We start from the raw sequence: 17,454 nt of genomic DNA, 5'->3' as shown, positions 1-17,454 counted from the left end.
GCCGGGCGGTGGTGGCGCACGCCTTTAATCCCAGCACTCGGGAGGCAGAGGCAGGCAGATCTCTGGGAGTTCAAGGCTAGCCTGGTCTACAAGAGCTAGCTCTGGGACAGGTACCAAAGCTACAGAGAAACCCTGTCTAGAAAAACAAAAAAAAACAAAAAAACAAAAAAAAAAAAGGAATGAAGTATTAAAATGTGTTACATTAATAACTAGCCTGAGAAACACTATTTTAACTGAAAAAAAAAATCCAGACACAAAAGACCTCAGGAAAAGACCCACTATATGAAATATCCAGACTAGGAGATTCATAGAAACAGAGGTACCTGTGATAGCAGGGAGTGCAGTGAGGTTGGGACAGAGCAGTGACTGATGGCTAGGACTTTCACTGCTAGTGAAAGATTTCCTGGAATTAATGATGGTTGAAAATCCTGAGGATATAAAAACTGCTGAGATAACTATAAATAAAAAGCAAGAACAGAAAATGGTAACTGTCCTATCAAGGCTACAGGCTACACAGAACCTGATGCCAAATCTCCAGCCCGGAAGCAAACAAAACAAGCCACACACAATCCAGGACACACATCAGAAACACAAATATTGTCTTGTGGTTTATTCTTCTTGCAAAAGAACCAGTGCAACAAAGACATGAATGCTGCCAGTCTGCTCAGGTGATTCCAGAGGCAAACCTGTCTGCTTCCCGGAGAACAATTCATCCTCCCTGTAGAAAAAAGTATCTGTGGACTAGGCAGCATCAAGCATCTCTGTGCATTCGGGGGCTGTCTAGATTGGAGGCAGAGTTCCTTCAGCAGTGTCTGGGACAAGATGGACATCTGACCTGCACTATGGCTTGCCCAGAGGGACCCTAGCAGTGGCTCTCAGCAACCTTCAATACTTGTTTTTTAAATAATTATGTGTGTAACTGTTTGGTCTGCACATGCTTGCATGACATATGTGTGCCTGGTGCCAGCAGAGGTCAGAAGAGGGTAAATGTGCAAGAACTATGTAAGCCATCACATGGGGGACAGAAATCCAGGACCTCTGCAAAAACAGCAATTTCTCCAGCCCTCAGGCTTGCTCTTGATTGGTGCCTGCACTACAGGACGGTATGCGAGCTGGGAACTAGATGGAGATTTAAAAACGCACGCACACAGAGACACAGAGATACAAGAATGCCAAGAATGCCCCCCTTTATTGTGTTCAGGGGCAGCTTATATAGGGATCCTTAACTGATAGCCAAGCCCCAGCCAAACCCATCAGAAACCACTCCCCTGCCATCAGGAACTCCTGAGGGCTTCGTGCTCAGAGCAGGTGCAAACACAGGAAAACAAGTTGTTTTGCTCAGAGCAGCTGCAAGCATAACAAGTTGTTTACAGGAAATTCAGGGTCTGGGGGTCCACAGCCCCCCAACAGGAACACACCTAAGGGGGCCTTGAATGGCTTTCTTTCTCACTGGTAGAATGACCATCATGAAACCCTCATAAACGAGGAAGTGGTTAGTGACAAGGTTCTGAGACTCGGTACAGTTTGCCACTGTCTCTCTGCTCTTGATTTACTGAGGAGACAAGATTGTGCTGAGGGTTAAGCCTCCCTAGGCTTAGAGAAAGATGGGGCTGACAGTCTTTCTAGTCCTCATTAGCTGTGTGATGTTGGACGAGTCACTCCATGGGCTCCTGAGGATGAGAATACTAGAGTGTGTTCCTCATGCAGTGGTCAGGTGGTTTTACTATGTCAAAGTGAGCTAAGTAACCCGGGAGGGTTTAAAGGAGTCTGGAACTGGGTTTGGCAGAGGTTGTTGCCAGGAGTGCAGCAAGTGAGCAGACACAGAAGCACAAACCGGAACTGGACGTCGTGGACTTGCAAACCTTTCTATATTAGAGTCCAGCCACTGGGGAGTCCAGTGTGAAGGACAGAACAGAAGCTGAGATAGAAACCGTTGTGTGAGCGCTGAGGTCCCCGCTGGCAGACCAAGTTTTTGTCACCTGCGCACACGAGCAGGGGAGAGAACCTTCATTTGCTGGGTCCTGGCTTAGGGAGGAACCACAGGGTGGAACTGGACATGGAGGCAGGGGCACACAATCTCCATGAGTACTACTCCACGACTCCAATTCTGAGAACTCAGCTACCTGGCTACAATTGGAAAGAATTAAGATTCCACACCCAGTACCTTTATCTTACAAAGTAGGATTTATTAGCAGCCCAAGTTTCCTTTCTTTGCTGTGGATTCATAGGCGTGGACAGACTACCTGACACATTGTAAGTTTGTTTTGCTTTTTTTCCATCAGGACGTCCCGCCAGCTGCCGACTCCGGGGTATATGAAGGGTCATGGTCAGGTAGGAGGATCATAACCAACAGACTCTTCCAGGGCGCATCAGGGCAAGCCCTGGTGCACGAATCAGAGCCCTGTACCAACACTGAAGGGCTTGGGCCTCATGCTGTGGTGGTTATCGTCATCTGACAGGAGCTAATGCTTCAACACTCCAGGCTGTGAGCTGGCCAGAGACCTGAGGTTGGTTGGGCATCTCCTTGCGGCCGACAGCCAAAGGCTGCACTCCCAGGCCACCCTGGAAGCAGTCCTATTTGCCAACCCATGGCTGGGCATCGCGGTCACCTTTACAGTGGGTCTATCACTGCTGCTTGCTTGCCTCCCAGGTGGGTGGGAGTGTCCTGTGGATCAGGGTGAGCCCACAGAGGATGAGGAACACCCCTCCCCACCACAAGACCTCCTGGCACTCTCCGTACAGCACGTAGCCTAAGATGGCCTGTGGGAGAGACAGGTGTAAGGGACCTGGCCTCCTCCGGTGGGCTCTACCATTCCTCAGCGGCTGACTTCTTCCTGAGGAGGCCAGACACCAAAGTCTGCTGCTTCACATCCAACTACCACTTCACCACATCAATCCATGTTCTTCTGTCTCCTCTGTGGAAGGCAGGGGCTACCCCAACTGAGCAACGGGGCCCAACAGGCCAGCAGGTGGGGCCAGTAATCATAAAAGCCAGCTAGGCCACTTCCTTCCACTTCAGGACTGACGTGTCTGCTCTACCTTGTTGGCCTTGGGCTTCTACAGGGAACTTTGACCAGTCTCCTCTATGCCCACAGCTAATGTTTTCATTCCATACCTACGAGAGACACGCCAAGGGACTTCACATGCCTGGTGTGATCCCAGAATGACACTCAGACTTCATCCCTACCCAAGTTCTCCAGGTTTAGCTGTTCCTCGACCGGACTGGCGAGCCCAACCTCTGATTGACTTCCTGTCCTTTCTTGAGCCCGAGCAAGCAGGGGGTTTCCCCAAGGACAACTCAGCCAGAACATGAGCGAGAACAAGGTCAGCAGGCTACTCACCGAGCTGAGTATGTTCGAACACGTCACTGTGACAGATGCAATGGCTGAAGACATAGAGAAACTGAGGCCCCGGCTGAAGAAGGTCCACATCAGAGAATTGGTGCTTGCCATGGCAATAATGCCTAAGACACACAAACCAATATTCACCTGCAGGAGAGAGGGTCACTGCAGCTACAACCACCAAGGGCGGAATCTTAAAGGCCCGGGGGATCTTTAGATGCCTCCTGCAAAGGATATGTAGACCTTGTGGACAGAGAGTGAGAGGTACCTGCCTCTAGGAAAAGGGCATCGTTTTCTTTCCTGTGGACCTCAAATTTCTGGCAGCCTAGTAGTCTCTTGAAAAGAGATGACTTACGAAGTGCATCATAGTCGGAGCCAAGGGCAACCTGCTTGCACAGTGGGTAACCAAAGTCTGATCGCTACTGGAAAGGAGTAAGAACTTCCACAGTCTAGAGGCCTTCATTGCACTCTGGACCACTTGGGCACATCTGCACACCCAAAGAGAGGTGCGCTTCAAGCCTGGCAACTGCAACTCGGTTGGTTTCAAATCGCCAGGAATCTTAAAACAAGTGGTCCCCTATTGAGGTCGGGACAGAGGAGACGCCCACCCCGCTAGGGGTGTCGTCAGGGCTCCGGCCAGAGGCTGGACGAGGTGGGCAACCGGCTACCTCACCCTAGGAGTCCCGTGCCGGGTCGGGCTGGGCACAGGGGTGCACGGGGCTTGCAGGGAGAGGTGGTGCGGACGTCCTCCTCCCTCCCCCGGATCCCCTCCTCGCCCTCCTCCCCCGCCCCGTCCGCCGTCCGCGCCCCGACCCACACCTGCCCGCCGAAGGCCAGCTTGGCGGCGGCGGCCGCCAGGGCCCCGAACGCGCCGGCGCACAGACAGTTGAGCACGCCCCAGAAGCGGCTCCGCATGGCGCCGGCCCGAAGGCGAGCGGGAAACTCCACGGGGGAGTCGGGGTAGGCGGCTGCCGATACGGCGGCACCTGAGGTCGGCGGCCCCGCCGCCATGAGGCCCGCTGCACCCGCCACAGCCACAGCCGAGCCTCCGTGAGTCCGGCGAGGGCGGAGCCAAGGCCGAGCATGGAGGAGGCGGAACGAGGCGAATCTGCCAGTGAGCACCGTGCGCCACAGAGGGGAACCTGCTGCTGTGAGACGAATCTGCTGCGGAGGCGAATCTGTCACAGTGCTGAAGTGACCTAGATCCTGAAAAAACCCTGCAGCCTAGGGGAAGGACGGGGTGATTTGCAGTTCCATACCTTCTTCTTGGCATGGATGAGCACCTCAAAATGCTGATTCGGGGCTCTGCAGGTCCTGAAGTCAATGTGCACCCTAAAGATGCATGGTGGTGCACGCCTTTATTTAATCCCAGAACTCGGGAGGCAGAGGCAGGCCGATCTCTGTGAGTTCGAGGCCAGCCTGGTCTACAGAATGAGTTCCAGGACAGGATACACAGAGCAAAACCAAAACCAAACCAAACAAAATGTTTCCAGCTCTTGCCCTCTCGTGGATGCAGGGGACAGATCTGGAGGCGCGCAGCTTGAGACAAGAGTTTGGGGCAAACCGGGCGATGGTGGCACACGCCTTTAATCCCAGCACTCGGGAGGCAGAGACAGGCGGATCTCTGTGAGTTCGAGACCAGCCTGGTCTACAGAGCTAGTTCCAGGACAGGCTCCAAAGCCACAGAGAAACCCTGTCTCGAAAAACAAAAAAAAACAAACAAAAAAAAAAAAGAGTTTGGGGCAAGTGCCAAGAAAAGTGTCGTTAATCGCGTTGGTTTGTTAACCACCAGAACCACAATCACTTCAAAATTCATGTAAAGTTATCCAAAAAACTAAAAGGCATCACCTACTGTCAGCAATATTACAAGTTAATGGCAATCCTGGACAACACATCTCACATAAGAGGGATGGGGCAGCCTGGCATGGTTGGTGGCACAGGCCTGAAATCCAACACTACAAAGGCCGAGGAAGGAATATCGTGAGCTTGAGGCCAGCCTGGACAACATAGCAAGTACTAGGCTAGCCAAAGACTTTTTGAGACTATCTCAAAAAGAGGTTTGTTTTTTTTTTAAAGGGGGGGGGGAGTGGGAGACCTAAGTTAGTGTTTCCCTAACACATGGATAATCCTGAGTTCAATCCATGACAGTGTATATTGTGAGTACATTTCCTTAAAAAAAATTAAAACAAACAAAACCCCAAAGTGCTTTAGAAGGGTATAAAGTGGTGCAGCCAGACTAGGGGCGCACCTCAGGAGGCAGGGGCGAATGGATCTTTGTGAGAGAGAGCAGCCTGGCCTACACATTTCACTTCTTGTTCAGCACACTATTTCCGTGGACATTCTTAACATGTCCCATTGTTCCGCATGCAGGTAGTTTTGTGCCGGAAATAAGGGGATGGAGTTTTGGGGGCTGGAGAAATGGCTTAGCAGTTCGGATCCCAGCCACCAGTCTAGGCAGCTCACGACCTCACAGCTCCCCACAACGTCAGAGCTCCAGGAGATCCAGTACCTCTTCCTGGCCTCCACGGGCACCTCCACTCGTGTGCACATATCTGAACACAGATACACATATAAAAACAAATCTTAAATAAAAAGCACCGATTATCCCAGGTGGTTGTATGTGGTATAAATGATTTCATGTGCAGTGAAGGAAGTTGACACGCAGAGGCCTCGTCGTACTGCTTCTCTTGACAGTGGAGAGATCTTAACGCTGTGGCAACGGGCAAGTGGAGCTAAAACCGATCTAAGCTGCTTCTGTCATGGTTTTCATCCCAAGATTAGTAAAGTAACACTGTGCTTTTAGCAGAAATGGTCTTCATGTTTTAGCAGAGTAAGGCAGACAGCTGTTGGCATCTGATGTGCTAGGTGTAGAGATATAGTGGGAAGCAGCAGTGTGTTGTCTAGCCTTGTGGCCAACTAAGCCCAGGTAAAGCTAGTGGGGCGACTTGGTTATTATTTGTGTATCCAGTGTCAAAACCTAACTAACAATCGGGGTGTGATGGTGCACACCTAAAATCCTCAAACTTTGGAGTAGAAGCAGGAGGATCAGGAATTCACGGGCATCTTTGCCTACAGAGTGAGATCAAGGTAAACCTGGATTACACGAGACCCTATGATCTTGGTCAAAAGACTCACAACTAGGGCTTGAGAGTTAGCCCAGAGGTTAAGAGCACTTGCTCTTGCAGAGAGCCTGGGTTTGGTTCCCAGCACCCACAGGTGGCTCACAGTTACAGTAACTAGTTCCAGGAGATCTGGCACCTGTTCTTCTTCTTCTTCTTGCTTGCTCTTCCTGGTCTTCTTCGGACGCGAAAGGACGCAAGACACAACAAAACCCACGTGGAGCGTGAGCTTTATTGCAGCGTGCGGGAGAGAAGAGGGAAAGAGAGAGAACAGACGGCTTTCCAGCCTTTTAAAGGGTTCCCCACGCACGTGTGTCAAACGCCACGTTCTGCGCCTGCGCAGCCTTTGCGTGGCCCGCTAGGGGCTCCTAGGAAATGTAGTTCCCCAGGCGAGCTACTCTCAGGGGCCTTCTGGGGAATAAAAGTACCTTCTTCTGACCTCCAAGGATACCACACGTGTGGTACAGGTACATACACGTAGGCAAAATATTTATACACAATTTTTTAAAACTTGTTTTTGAAAAAATTTATTTGACTGTAGAAAAAATTAGACATGTATAAAATGCTCATGACAATAGTTATAAAAAACAAACAAACAAACAAAGAAACAAACGTATAGGAACAAGTTTGCTACAAAATCAGCCAGCCATCAAATTCACACCAAGTTTATCAAAGGTGAATCTAAGGAGAAGAGAACTTACCCAACATTCACCAGAGACCTCAGCTGCAGGTTATTTTAAAGGGTCTTCCAGAACTTACAAGTGACTGGAAACCTGGAAGTGCATTGTTGCCCACTCGACAGTCTGCTGTTTGCATGCAGAATTCCATCAGAATACTGAGGGTCACTGCACACCATGGTTTATGATTAAGGTCTTTTAGTTTGGCTCTATTACTTGGGCAAGGGCAATCTCACTTTTAAAGAACCAATCTAAATAACGTGATGTTTAGGGAGCTGGCTAGGAGCTTTAGAACTCATTCTTTTTCTTTTCTTTCAAAAACACATTTTCAGCACGCAACTTTTCTGTCTCCTGTAATTAAAAAAAAAAAAAGAAAAATTAAGTTTCTAATTGTTATAGAAGCTATTTCTATATATTCAAATTAAAGCTACAATATTTAGTTTGTGAATATTAAGTAAAAATCTGGCACCTGTGAGATTAGAGTGTGACCCTGTCTCAAAACACAAAAAAGTAAAATAGCAATGACCAATTTATTTTACTAAAATAATCACTTTTAAACCACCATAAATTTACTTAGAGTAGTTTCCAGTTTACCTCAGCAAGCCTGACGTTTTCCTTCTTGAGACGCACTACGTACTGGATCTTCTGATGTAGGTTCCGATGACCTATCAATTTTCCATTTTCCTCAGCAAGATACTCGAGCTGCTTTCTCAGCATCTCCATTTCCTGTCAACCCAAGGACGGGAAGATGACTCTATGCACACCCTCTCAGCAGCACTGTCAACAGAGCGCTGGCCAAGCTTCTGTGGGCCTTCTGCACACCAGAGAAACTGAGCCACGGACGTGTTTTGTTAATTCTGTTTACTCAAGTATTCTACCTAGCGTGGACAACCCGGCACACCTGGACAGTTCTCTCTCTTTCTTCATACATTTCTTCCAGTTTTGACCGCAGCTGCTCCTTCTCCTGAAATGCTCTGGACTCCAAAATTCTGGTTCGCTCAATCTCCTCAGCCATTCTGTGACAGACCTTTTCCTTACTCTGAAGAGCACTTTGGACTTCTTCTAGCCTGGAAGAATAGCATTACTAACAGTATTGCAAGAAAATATAGTTATAAAACAGGACTCAAACTAGGTTTTTCCTTCTAAGAATTTAAAGAAGAATTTTAAAGAATTTAAAAAAGAAAAAAAAAAAAAGAAGCAGCAGCCACCACCACCCTATGGAGACAGGATGTTGGAACTGCAGTAGGGTATATTGTAGCCAGTAGTACCAAGTCTCAGTTCCTGATGGTATCACCAAGTCCCAACCACTTAAAATCACATATTTCCTGCCCATACCACCACAGTTTGATATCTTAAGAGAATGTGTTGTGTGGGCGCCCACACTACGGTGTGTGCTCTGTGTGCTTCAAGGACCATATCCCTGAGGACTGCTGTCACCGCAAGAAATACATGCCATACAGTGACAAGGTCCCAAAGGATATATTTAAATTGGCTGTAGTTCTTACTTGGCGGCTGCTGCTTCTTTTTTTTTCTTTTTTAGCGAGGTCTCATCTTTTAGCCCTTGCTGTCTTGGAATTCATTTTGTAGGCCAGACATCCTCAGGGGTTTGAAAAAAAACCAGTGTCCAACAAGAAGACAGAACTCACTATGCTCAGCTTAGGCCAGCATCGTCCTCTGCTGGGAAACGGATGGGCCAGTGTTCTCTTCCCTCATAAACTTACCTAGAGTGTTCACTATCCTGTATGCCAGCTTAACCACTACTAGCTGGAAACCTGTTAAACTGCTCTTAATTAACTGTCCATGAAAAACTCAAGAAAACTAAAGACTGCCCATATGCTTTTTTGTTGCTGTTAAAAGTGGCTTTACAGCCGGGCGATGGTGGCGCACGCCTTTAATCCCAGCACTCGGGAGGCAGAGGCAGGCGGATCTCTGTGAGTTCGAGACCAGCCTGGTCTAGAGAGCTAGTTCCAGGACAGGATCCAAAGCCACAGAGAAACCCTGTCTCGAAAAACCAAAAAAAAAAAAAAAAAAAAAGTGGCTTTACATGAAAAGCCTATTGAGCAAATACTGGGGTTAGAGACACAGCTAGCAGTTAAGAGCACTCGTTCTGGAAGAGACCTGCAGTTCAGCTCCAAACACTATAAAGGGCAGGTCACATCTGCCTCTAACAAGCTGTAGGGAATCCGATATTCTCTTCTGGTCTCTGCAGGCGTCTGCATACATGTGTGCATACACATACACAAACACATGCTTGTAAAATAAAATCTTATTAAAAAAAGACTTTGAGCAGGGCAGGGGTAGTGCACGCCTTTAATCCCAGCACTTGGGAGGCAAAGGCAGGCGGATCTCTGTGAGTTCAGGACCAGCCTGGTCTACAGAGCAAGTTCTAAGACAAGCTCCATAGCTACACAGAGAAACCCTGTCTCAGGGGGGGAAAAAAAAGACTGATAAACACCAATTATATTCACATATACCACAGAAGGGAATAAGTTATCTTATGTATGTATCTTTCCCTTTAGAGAAGAATTTCACCCACAGGACAGTTTACAACCCTGTAATCCCAGTTCTAAGGGATCTGCTGCCCCCTTCTGGCCTCTGCAGGTATCAGGCACACACACACACACATCATACACAAGGCAAAGCAAAATGATGGGGGAGAGTCTTCTGTTTTGTGTTAATTTCATTGGTTAAACAAAGAGACTGCCTTGGCCTTTTAATAGGACATAAAATTAGGTAGGCGGAGTAAACAGAACAGAATGCTGGGAGAAAGAAGCTGACTCAAGGAGTTGCCATGATTCTCCCACTCCAGACAGATGCAGGTTAAGATCTTTCCTGATAAGCCAGCTCGTGGAGCTACACAGAGTATTAGAAATGGGTTAGATCGATATGTAAGAGCTAGCCAATAAGAAACTGGAACTAATGGGCCAGGCAGTGTTTAAAAGAATACAGTTTCCGTGTAATTATTTCGGGTGTAAAGCTAGCTGGGTGGCGGGACGCAGCCCGCCGCCTATTACAACAGCAAAAAAACATCCATACACACGAAATTAAAAACAACAACAAAGAACTAGGCCTGGCAGGACGGCTCAGCAGGTAGAACACTTTCTGTACAGGCCTGATGACCTGTGTGGAAGAAAAGAACCAACATTTGTTCTCAAACCTCCACACACATGGCACAGCATGTATGCACTCCCCCATAAGAAAGATTTGAACTATAAAAGAGCACACTTACTCTGTTCTCATCTTCAGCATTTCTTCAATAAGTTTATTCTATAATTAAAAAAAGTAAAGATGGTTAGGTTCTTTAATACCTTTACTAAAAAGATTGAGAGGAACAAGTCCGTTTTCCTTTGTGCTAATAAAATCAAGCCAACGTCCACTCCCACAATCCCATATGGCTATACAAAGGACACTGGTTCCCAGCATTCCCCCATTGTGCACTAAAGACGTCACACTCGGTTCTACGCAGATAACCGTGCGTGGGAAATGTAGTGCTTGTGTAGAAACACAAGGGCAGACACCGGCTGTGCAGCACCATGCCCAGCTGACAGACACCTTTACTTCTCGGTTACATACTAATACTGACGGTAAATATCCCGATCATCAGTGGGAACACAGCAAAGGCAATAATTTCAAAAGCAAAATGGTTTCTAAAATAAATAACTGTGAATGTTATGTATAAAAGCAGTTCTCACAGAAGAAACTGTGTAAACAAAGCCATACTTTAGCAAGTCTTTCTTTGACAATCTCCTCTTCATGTTCCTTCTTCAGCGGTTGACTCTCTGGGTGACTCTGACTGCTGCACAGATTAGGGAATGGACAGGGAGACACGGTCAGGTATATTCAAGGATTAATTTTTCCGTTTATTATATGTAACTATAGTAAAGCTAACTGTGCCGATTAAGTTAGTACAGTAAACCAGTGTGACCACAGATGGGACAAAGAGGGCCCCAGAATTCAGGAATGAACCTTATCACTATAAAAGCAAGACCAGCGGAGTGCAGAAATTGAACCAAGGCTTAAAGGAAAGTTAGTGCAGAAATTTTGCTAAAAGTGGCAACATGAAGATCAACTCTGAGTTAAAGCAGGCATGAGTTTGATGTGTAGCTGAAGATGACCGTGAACTTCTCCCCTTGCCTGCACATTTTGAGTAGGGCTCCAGGCAGGCATGGGTGACGACACCAGGTTTGTGAGTAACCCTCCTATTGCTAGTCCTCTTGTAGAAAGTTAACAGGCAACAATTCTGCACCGTACACTTGACATCTAGATTGGTTTTGTTTGTGGTACTGGATATCGAACCTAGGGCCTTGGGCATGCTTAGCAGGATGCTGAAGATGCCTTTGTCTGCCTGAACCATATTGCAAAGTAGAGTTGATTGGTGGGAAACGCTCCCCTTTTCTGCATCTTGTCCCTTATTTACCTAGAAAGTGTGGTGGTAAAGAAAATGGCTCCCAAAGGGAGTGGCACTATTAGACAAGGTTTTGTTAGAGTGGGCATGGTCTTGTTGGAGGAGGTGTGTCATTGTGGGGGTGGCTTTGAGGTATCGTATCTCCTCAAGGCACACTCAGTGTTTCAGTTCACTTCCTGTTTCCTGCAAGAGGTAGACTCTCAGCTCCTCCAGCACCACATCCGCCTGCATGCTGTCATGTCCACCATGATGATAATGGACTGAACCTCTGAAAATGTAAGCCACCCAATTAAATATTACCATAGTCGTAGTGTCTCTTCACAACAACAGAAACCCTAATTAAGACAAAACTTAGTACGAGGAGTGAGGTATTGCTGTGACAGCCTGATGATGTTTTTGTTAGGAGTAATTTGGACTGTGTTACTTTGGGGTAGGAAAGCAGTGGAATTAAGCATTGCTTAATGTGCTGTACCAGTTGGAGCATGGAAGACAGTGGTGCTGCGAACCTGGGCTCAAGAGGATTCAAAATAGGAGAAGAATATTAATATATAGCTTCAAGACCATTCTTGAAATATTTTGGTGAAGAATGTGGTTGTCTTTTGCCCTTGTCCAAAAAGGGTGTCTAAGGCTAAAGGGAAGAGTTTTGGATTAATTTTGCCGGCAGAAGAAATCTCAAAACAGCCTAGTATAGATTCTGCTGTTTGGTTATTAGTGGTAACTCTAGTGAAGATTTATAATGAAAAGGAGCAAGCTGAGCAGGATAAATTACAAAACGTAAAACTTGAGGAGAAAGGGGGCACTAGGAAGTAGAATGGAGCAAAATCCTGTGTTCAAGAAGATAAACACATTTTTAAAATGGGATAAAGGGAGTGGTGACCTCAGGGTAAGATTCTATCCAGCTAAATTTCCATCTTGTGAAAAGAAATTTAAAAAAAGCTTAGAGCTGGATGTAGTGGCACACACCTTTAATCCCAGCACTCGGAAGGTAGAAGCTGATGGATCTGAGTTTGAGGCCAGTCTGGTCTACAGAGCAAGGACAGTCCAGCTTAGGTGGTGAAGAAACAATTGAAAACAGAAAGCTGGTGAAGATGTAATTGAATGAGGGGCCCGTGTTCCAGCCCCAGCAAGCAGCACAACTTGGCAGCTTCGGCCACATGGTTGAGTTTAGAGTTAGAATAGAAGAAATGGGTTATGGAATCTCCCTCTGTGACTAAGGAAAGCCAGTTGAGGCCTGGCATATGGCAGGGGTGTCCCTGTTGAGGGTCTAGAGAGGACATTATGTGAAGCCGTTGAAGCTGAAGCCTGGATTGTCTTGGAGACTCCAAGATGTTGGAGATGCCAGAGTTGTATGACACCAGCCGAGAAGAGCAGCTAACAGGGAGTGGAACCAGCCCAAGAGAAAGAAGTGTGCTGTAGTCAACGAAGCTGATAGAAGCTGGAGATCTGAACGCAGGTCAAACTATTGCACGGAAATGCAGAGTTTGGAGATGATCAGATGTCTTTGGTCTGGCTTTGGTCCAGTATTTCCTTGCTATGATCCCTTGCCTATGCTTGGGAATGATAATGTATATCCTGAGCCATTATATGATGGGAGTATGTGATCTTTTTTTTAGTTTGGTTTTATAGGGTATTACAATTAAGAGACTGCTTGAATCTCAGAAGAGACTTTGAACTTTAGACTTTTAACCACTGCATAGACTGTGATAGGCTGTGAGGATTTTGAAGTTGGATTGATTGCATTTATTATATGGTGATAAGACTTTGGGATCCAGAGAGTAGAATGTGGTGGTTTAAAAGAAAATGGCCCCCCAGAGGGAATGATACTATCAGGAGGTGTGGCTTTGCTGAGTGGGTGTGATCTTGTTGGAGGAAGTGTGTTACCATAGAGGCAGACTTTGAGGACTCATGAATGTTCAAGCCACATCTCAGTTCACTTCCTGTTGCCTGCAAACTGTAGCTAGAACTCTCCGACCCTTCCCCAGCACCTGTCTGCCTGCATGCCTCCGTGTCCCATCATGATGGTAACAGACCAAATCTCTGAAAACGTAGCCACCCAACTAAATATCTTCCCTAGTAAGAGTCTGCATGCTGTCTCTTCCCAGCAATAGAAACCCTACGACAAATACAGATGCTAGGTTTCAGACTGTGGCTCAGTGGTGGAGCACATGGCTAGTATGTAAGTGCCTAGCAGAGGCAGGTGGCTCTGTGAGTTCCAGGCCAGCCTGGTCTACAAAGCCAAGGCTACCCAGAGAAACCCTGTCTCGGAAAATCAAAACAAAAACCAAAAAGCAAGGTCTAGTGGTGCACACCTTTAATGCAAGCACTCAGGAGGCAAAGGCAGGAGGATTTCTGTGAATTCATTCATGGCCAGCCTGGTCTAGTGAATTCTGGGACAGCCAGAGCAATAGTGAGACATAGTCTCAAAAACCCCCACCCCAATAAAAACAAAAACAATCCTCCCTTCCTAAAACAAACCAAAAAAAAAAAAAAAAAAAAACAAACCCTCAAAATAAAAAACAAAAACCCTTTTAAACGGAAGCAGTTTGTGCTGTGTGACATTCTGTTTGTGTTCTGACAAATAAAGCTTGCTTGGAGTCAGAGGGTGAAGCCAGCCACTAGTCAACCATAGAGGTCTGGAGGTCTGTACAGAGAGGGGACAGGAAGTGCTAAGGTGGGGCGAGAGAGGATCTAAGCTCGTTTGGTTGGAGGAACTGGGGAAGCAGGAAGTCACTGGTGGCCACTCCGCTGCTTCTGTGACCCTTCAGGTTTTACTCAATCTCTGACTCTAGGTTTTTATTGATATAACGCTTCTGATTTGGTTCAAATATTCCACATCTTCTGAATATATTCCAAATGTTTAGTCCACAGAGTTGGTAGGCAGATGCTAGAAAGAGCCACACCCTCCACAGAACTCAAGCCAAACAAGCACTGCCTGGGTCAGGGGAAGCGTGCACTGACCTCATCTACATAAGGACGCACCGGCAGACCAAGTCCAGAGAGAGGACTTCTGCTCTTACTCACCCACTGTCCTGCCTTTTAACATCATCCAGCTGACTTTGCAGGAGCCAGTTTTTCTCTCTTAATTGTTGAGACTCCAGGCGCAGATTCTCCATTTCACACAGCTGATCCTGAGAACACACCAAATAGCTTTTTTCAGAAGAAATATCAGACTGGGTGCTATTTTCTTCCCAAGGTTGTGACTGAAGCTGGGTGTGGTGGCACACACCTTTAATTCCAAAACTTGAGAGGCAGAGGTGGGCAACACTCTGAGTTTGCTGGACATAAGGAGTTCCAGGACAGCAAGGTCTGTGAGGTGACACTGTGTGTCACCCTCCACGTCCCCAAAGAAAAGGTTGTGACTGAAACAGGGACTCCTTTTTTTTTTTTTTACATTACCTTTTTTTTTTTTGTTTTTCGAGACAGTGTTTAACTGTGCAGCCCTGGCTACTCTGGAACTCATTCTGTAGACCAGGCTGGCCTTGAACTCACAGAGATCCTGCCTCTGCTTCTCAAGTGCTGGGATTAAAGGCGTGTGCCACCACTGCCTGGCGATATTATTCTTAAAGTACAGCACTGAGTGTTATTGGATTAAACAGTTGGTGATGGGTTCTTGGAGATTTAGAACTGTGACTCACGAACATGTTCAGTGTCTTAAACAGTCGAAGAGGAGAGAAAAGGAAACTACACCGAGGGGCTGGGAAGATGGCGCAGTCAATATAGTGCCTGCTCTGAGACCTTGCCTCAAAAACTAAGGTGAAAAGTGATAGAGAAACCCATGTGATGTTGACCGCTGGCCTCCATGAGCACATGCACCTAAGACATGCATGCCACATTTAAATCTGTGCTGAGGTAATATGCTATTAATTTGGCAAAGACAAATTTAATCATAGACAGCACTGAGGTGAAGTTCAAGGAATTGGGCCTCTTATTCATTGCTCGTAACAGTGTGGTTGGTAGAGACTATGATACTAAAAACCCCACACGGCAGGGAGAGGGAGCTTACAGACTTAGTGAGTATGTACTGAACAGTTTTAAAAAGGAAGGAAAAGAAAGTGGCAGCTTCCCGGGACAACAAAGTAGACGACCCGGGGTCAAGGGTGGGAGGAAGGCTCTGAAAAAGTTCTGGCCTTTTGAACGTGGATCAGCAGCAGCTGGAAGGAAGCTGCAGATTCTTAAAGCCACGGAAAGGAAACATCATGCACCTTCATCCTGAGGATTTCAGCATTTCTGACTTCTCTTTCTTCATTTAGTTTTGTAACAAGGTGCTGCAAAAAATTCTTAGAGGCCCGTCCATCTTCTATCTCTTGTTCTTGTGTTTCCAAGAGTTTTGCCAAATGAGGTTGAAAAGGAGGTGGTGTTTTGGGACTCTGAAACGAAAATCATACTGCATCCAAATGCTCGCTTACACGATTACCATGAAGAGTTCAGTTGCAGTCCACACACAGCACGAATAACATGCGGGTTTTCATGCATATGCCTCACCCCTAGAACACAGGGCACGCTGAGAAAGGCCACTTAGCTTATTATTTTAATTCCCATCCAAGCAAGACAAAAGAATTTACCAGGTAGAAAGCAGACAGGGTGTTAATGAAGAGATTTTTTTCTTAAAAATTATAAGGAATAATGATTTACACATTTTTCTCATTTGAAAAACTGATTATTCTGAAATGCACTTTTTTGGAAAAGTACCTGTGGATACTCGGTAGCAAAATCCATCACATGTCCTAGCTGTCTCATTTTGAAGTTATATTCATTCTTCTTCTGCTCTACTTCCTCTTTCTCTTGGTTTAACTGGGAAAATTGAACAGAGAACAGGTTATAGTTTAGAAAATAATTCAGGACACACAGTCCAATTAGAAAAGACAAGTTTCCCCAGTGCCAACCACCAGAGAAAAGCACATCACAGTCAGTGTCCTATTCCTGTCAAGGTGAAAAAGCTGTACTAGTTGAGGACCTGGAGACAGTCTGTATTGCTATTGGTATGCCAATTAGTACAAACCCATGGGAAAGGGGGAAGGTCACCCCTAAAACAAACTAGAACTCCCACGTGGTCAGCAATCTCAGTTCTGGGTCTTTATTTGCAGGAAATGAAATGGTGTATGTGTGTGCTTACATATGTGTGGGATCACATGCAGAAGCATGGTTGTGACCTGTGGAGGCCAACCGCTAGTCAGTGTGCTCAGGGGACTCCCTGGCTCTGCTCCCTGCACACCAGATCACAAGCAGGCCACCACGTCTACCTAGCTATTGTGAGTTTTGCACATCTACACTGCAGGACGTATGTTTGCCTGGTAACTGCTCTATCTACTGAACCATCCTCCCAGTTTGTGATACTTGAGGAGAGGGCTGCATCCCTGTGTTAACCACACCCTTGTTCACAACAGCCAAAGCACACAGTAAATCTGATTATCCACGGGCAGATGGAAAGAAAACAAGGAGTACCTTAGATACAAAAGAGCACTAGCTAGCCTGTAGGACAAGGCAAACTCTGTCATCCGCAATAAAATGCATGAACCTAGAAGATACCACAAAACTGACAGAAGCCAGGGCAGAAACACAATGAACTAGCTTCTATGTGGAACCCATAACAGCATCACTCAGAAGAGTTGAGAGGAATAGTAGTTATGAGAGATTGGGGAGTTAAAGAGCCCTGGACGGGAGGTGTCCATCAAAGTCTATCAAGTTCAGACAGGAGACTTTTTGAGACCTAATATATCTTGAGCACAGGCAAAAATAATGCATAAAGTATAGTTCAAAACAGGAAAAAGTAGTTTTAAAACTGTATCACAAACAAAACAAGTGAGGTAATGGATATACTAACCAATCTGATTTAATCATAGTATAACGTATACACATATGAAGGTAATGGATATATTAACCAATCTGATTTAATCATAGTATAACGTATACAC

The 17,454-nt window shown here is 46.3% G+C and overlaps 2 protein-coding genes across 2 annotated transcripts in view; both read right to left on the bottom strand.

Annotated features, from left to right (window-relative positions):
• Positions 1-2,165: 2,165 nt before the first annotated feature.
• Tmem42 (transmembrane protein 42) lies at positions 2,166-4,408 on the bottom strand. Its single transcript, XM_005348152.3, has 3 exons — positions 4,161-4,408; positions 3,342-3,488; positions 2,166-2,760 (listed from the first exon to the last, which is right to left on the bottom strand). Exons 1-3 carry the CDS (start codon positions 4,350-4,352, stop codon positions 2,626-2,628), a joined length of 474 nt encoding a protein of 157 aa, XP_005348209.1. The 5' UTR covers positions 4,353-4,408; the 3' UTR covers positions 2,166-2,625.
• Positions 4,409-6,995: 2,587 nt separating this feature from the next.
• Positions 6,996-17,454, bottom strand: part of Kif15 (kinesin family member 15) — a 53,091-nt gene continuing 42,632 nt past the window's right edge. Inside the window, exons 28-35 of the mRNA XM_005348151.3 lie at positions 16,232-16,333; positions 15,745-15,909; positions 14,564-14,670; positions 10,858-10,933; positions 10,367-10,404; positions 8,039-8,204; positions 7,732-7,863; positions 6,996-7,488 (exon numbers count right to left, since the gene is read on the bottom strand). Of these exons, the coding sequence (XP_005348208.1) occupies positions 7,426-7,488; positions 7,732-7,863; positions 8,039-8,204; positions 10,367-10,404; positions 10,858-10,933; positions 14,564-14,670; positions 15,745-15,909; positions 16,232-16,333 (849 nt within the window). The 3' untranslated portion in view covers positions 6,996-7,425. The remainder of the gene's footprint in view (positions 7,489-7,731; positions 7,864-8,038; positions 8,205-10,366; positions 10,405-10,857; positions 10,934-14,563; positions 14,671-15,744; positions 15,910-16,231; positions 16,334-17,454) is intronic.

Source organism: Microtus ochrogaster, chromosome 5 (assembly GCF_000317375.1).
Source record: "Microtus ochrogaster isolate Prairie Vole_2 chromosome 5, MicOch1.0, whole genome shotgun sequence".
Lineage (NCBI taxonomy): Eukaryota > Metazoa > Chordata > Mammalia > Rodentia > Cricetidae > Microtus > Microtus ochrogaster.
The sequence above is the reverse complement of the archived record's forward strand: the minus strand, read 5'-3'. Positions and strand labels throughout refer to the sequence as shown.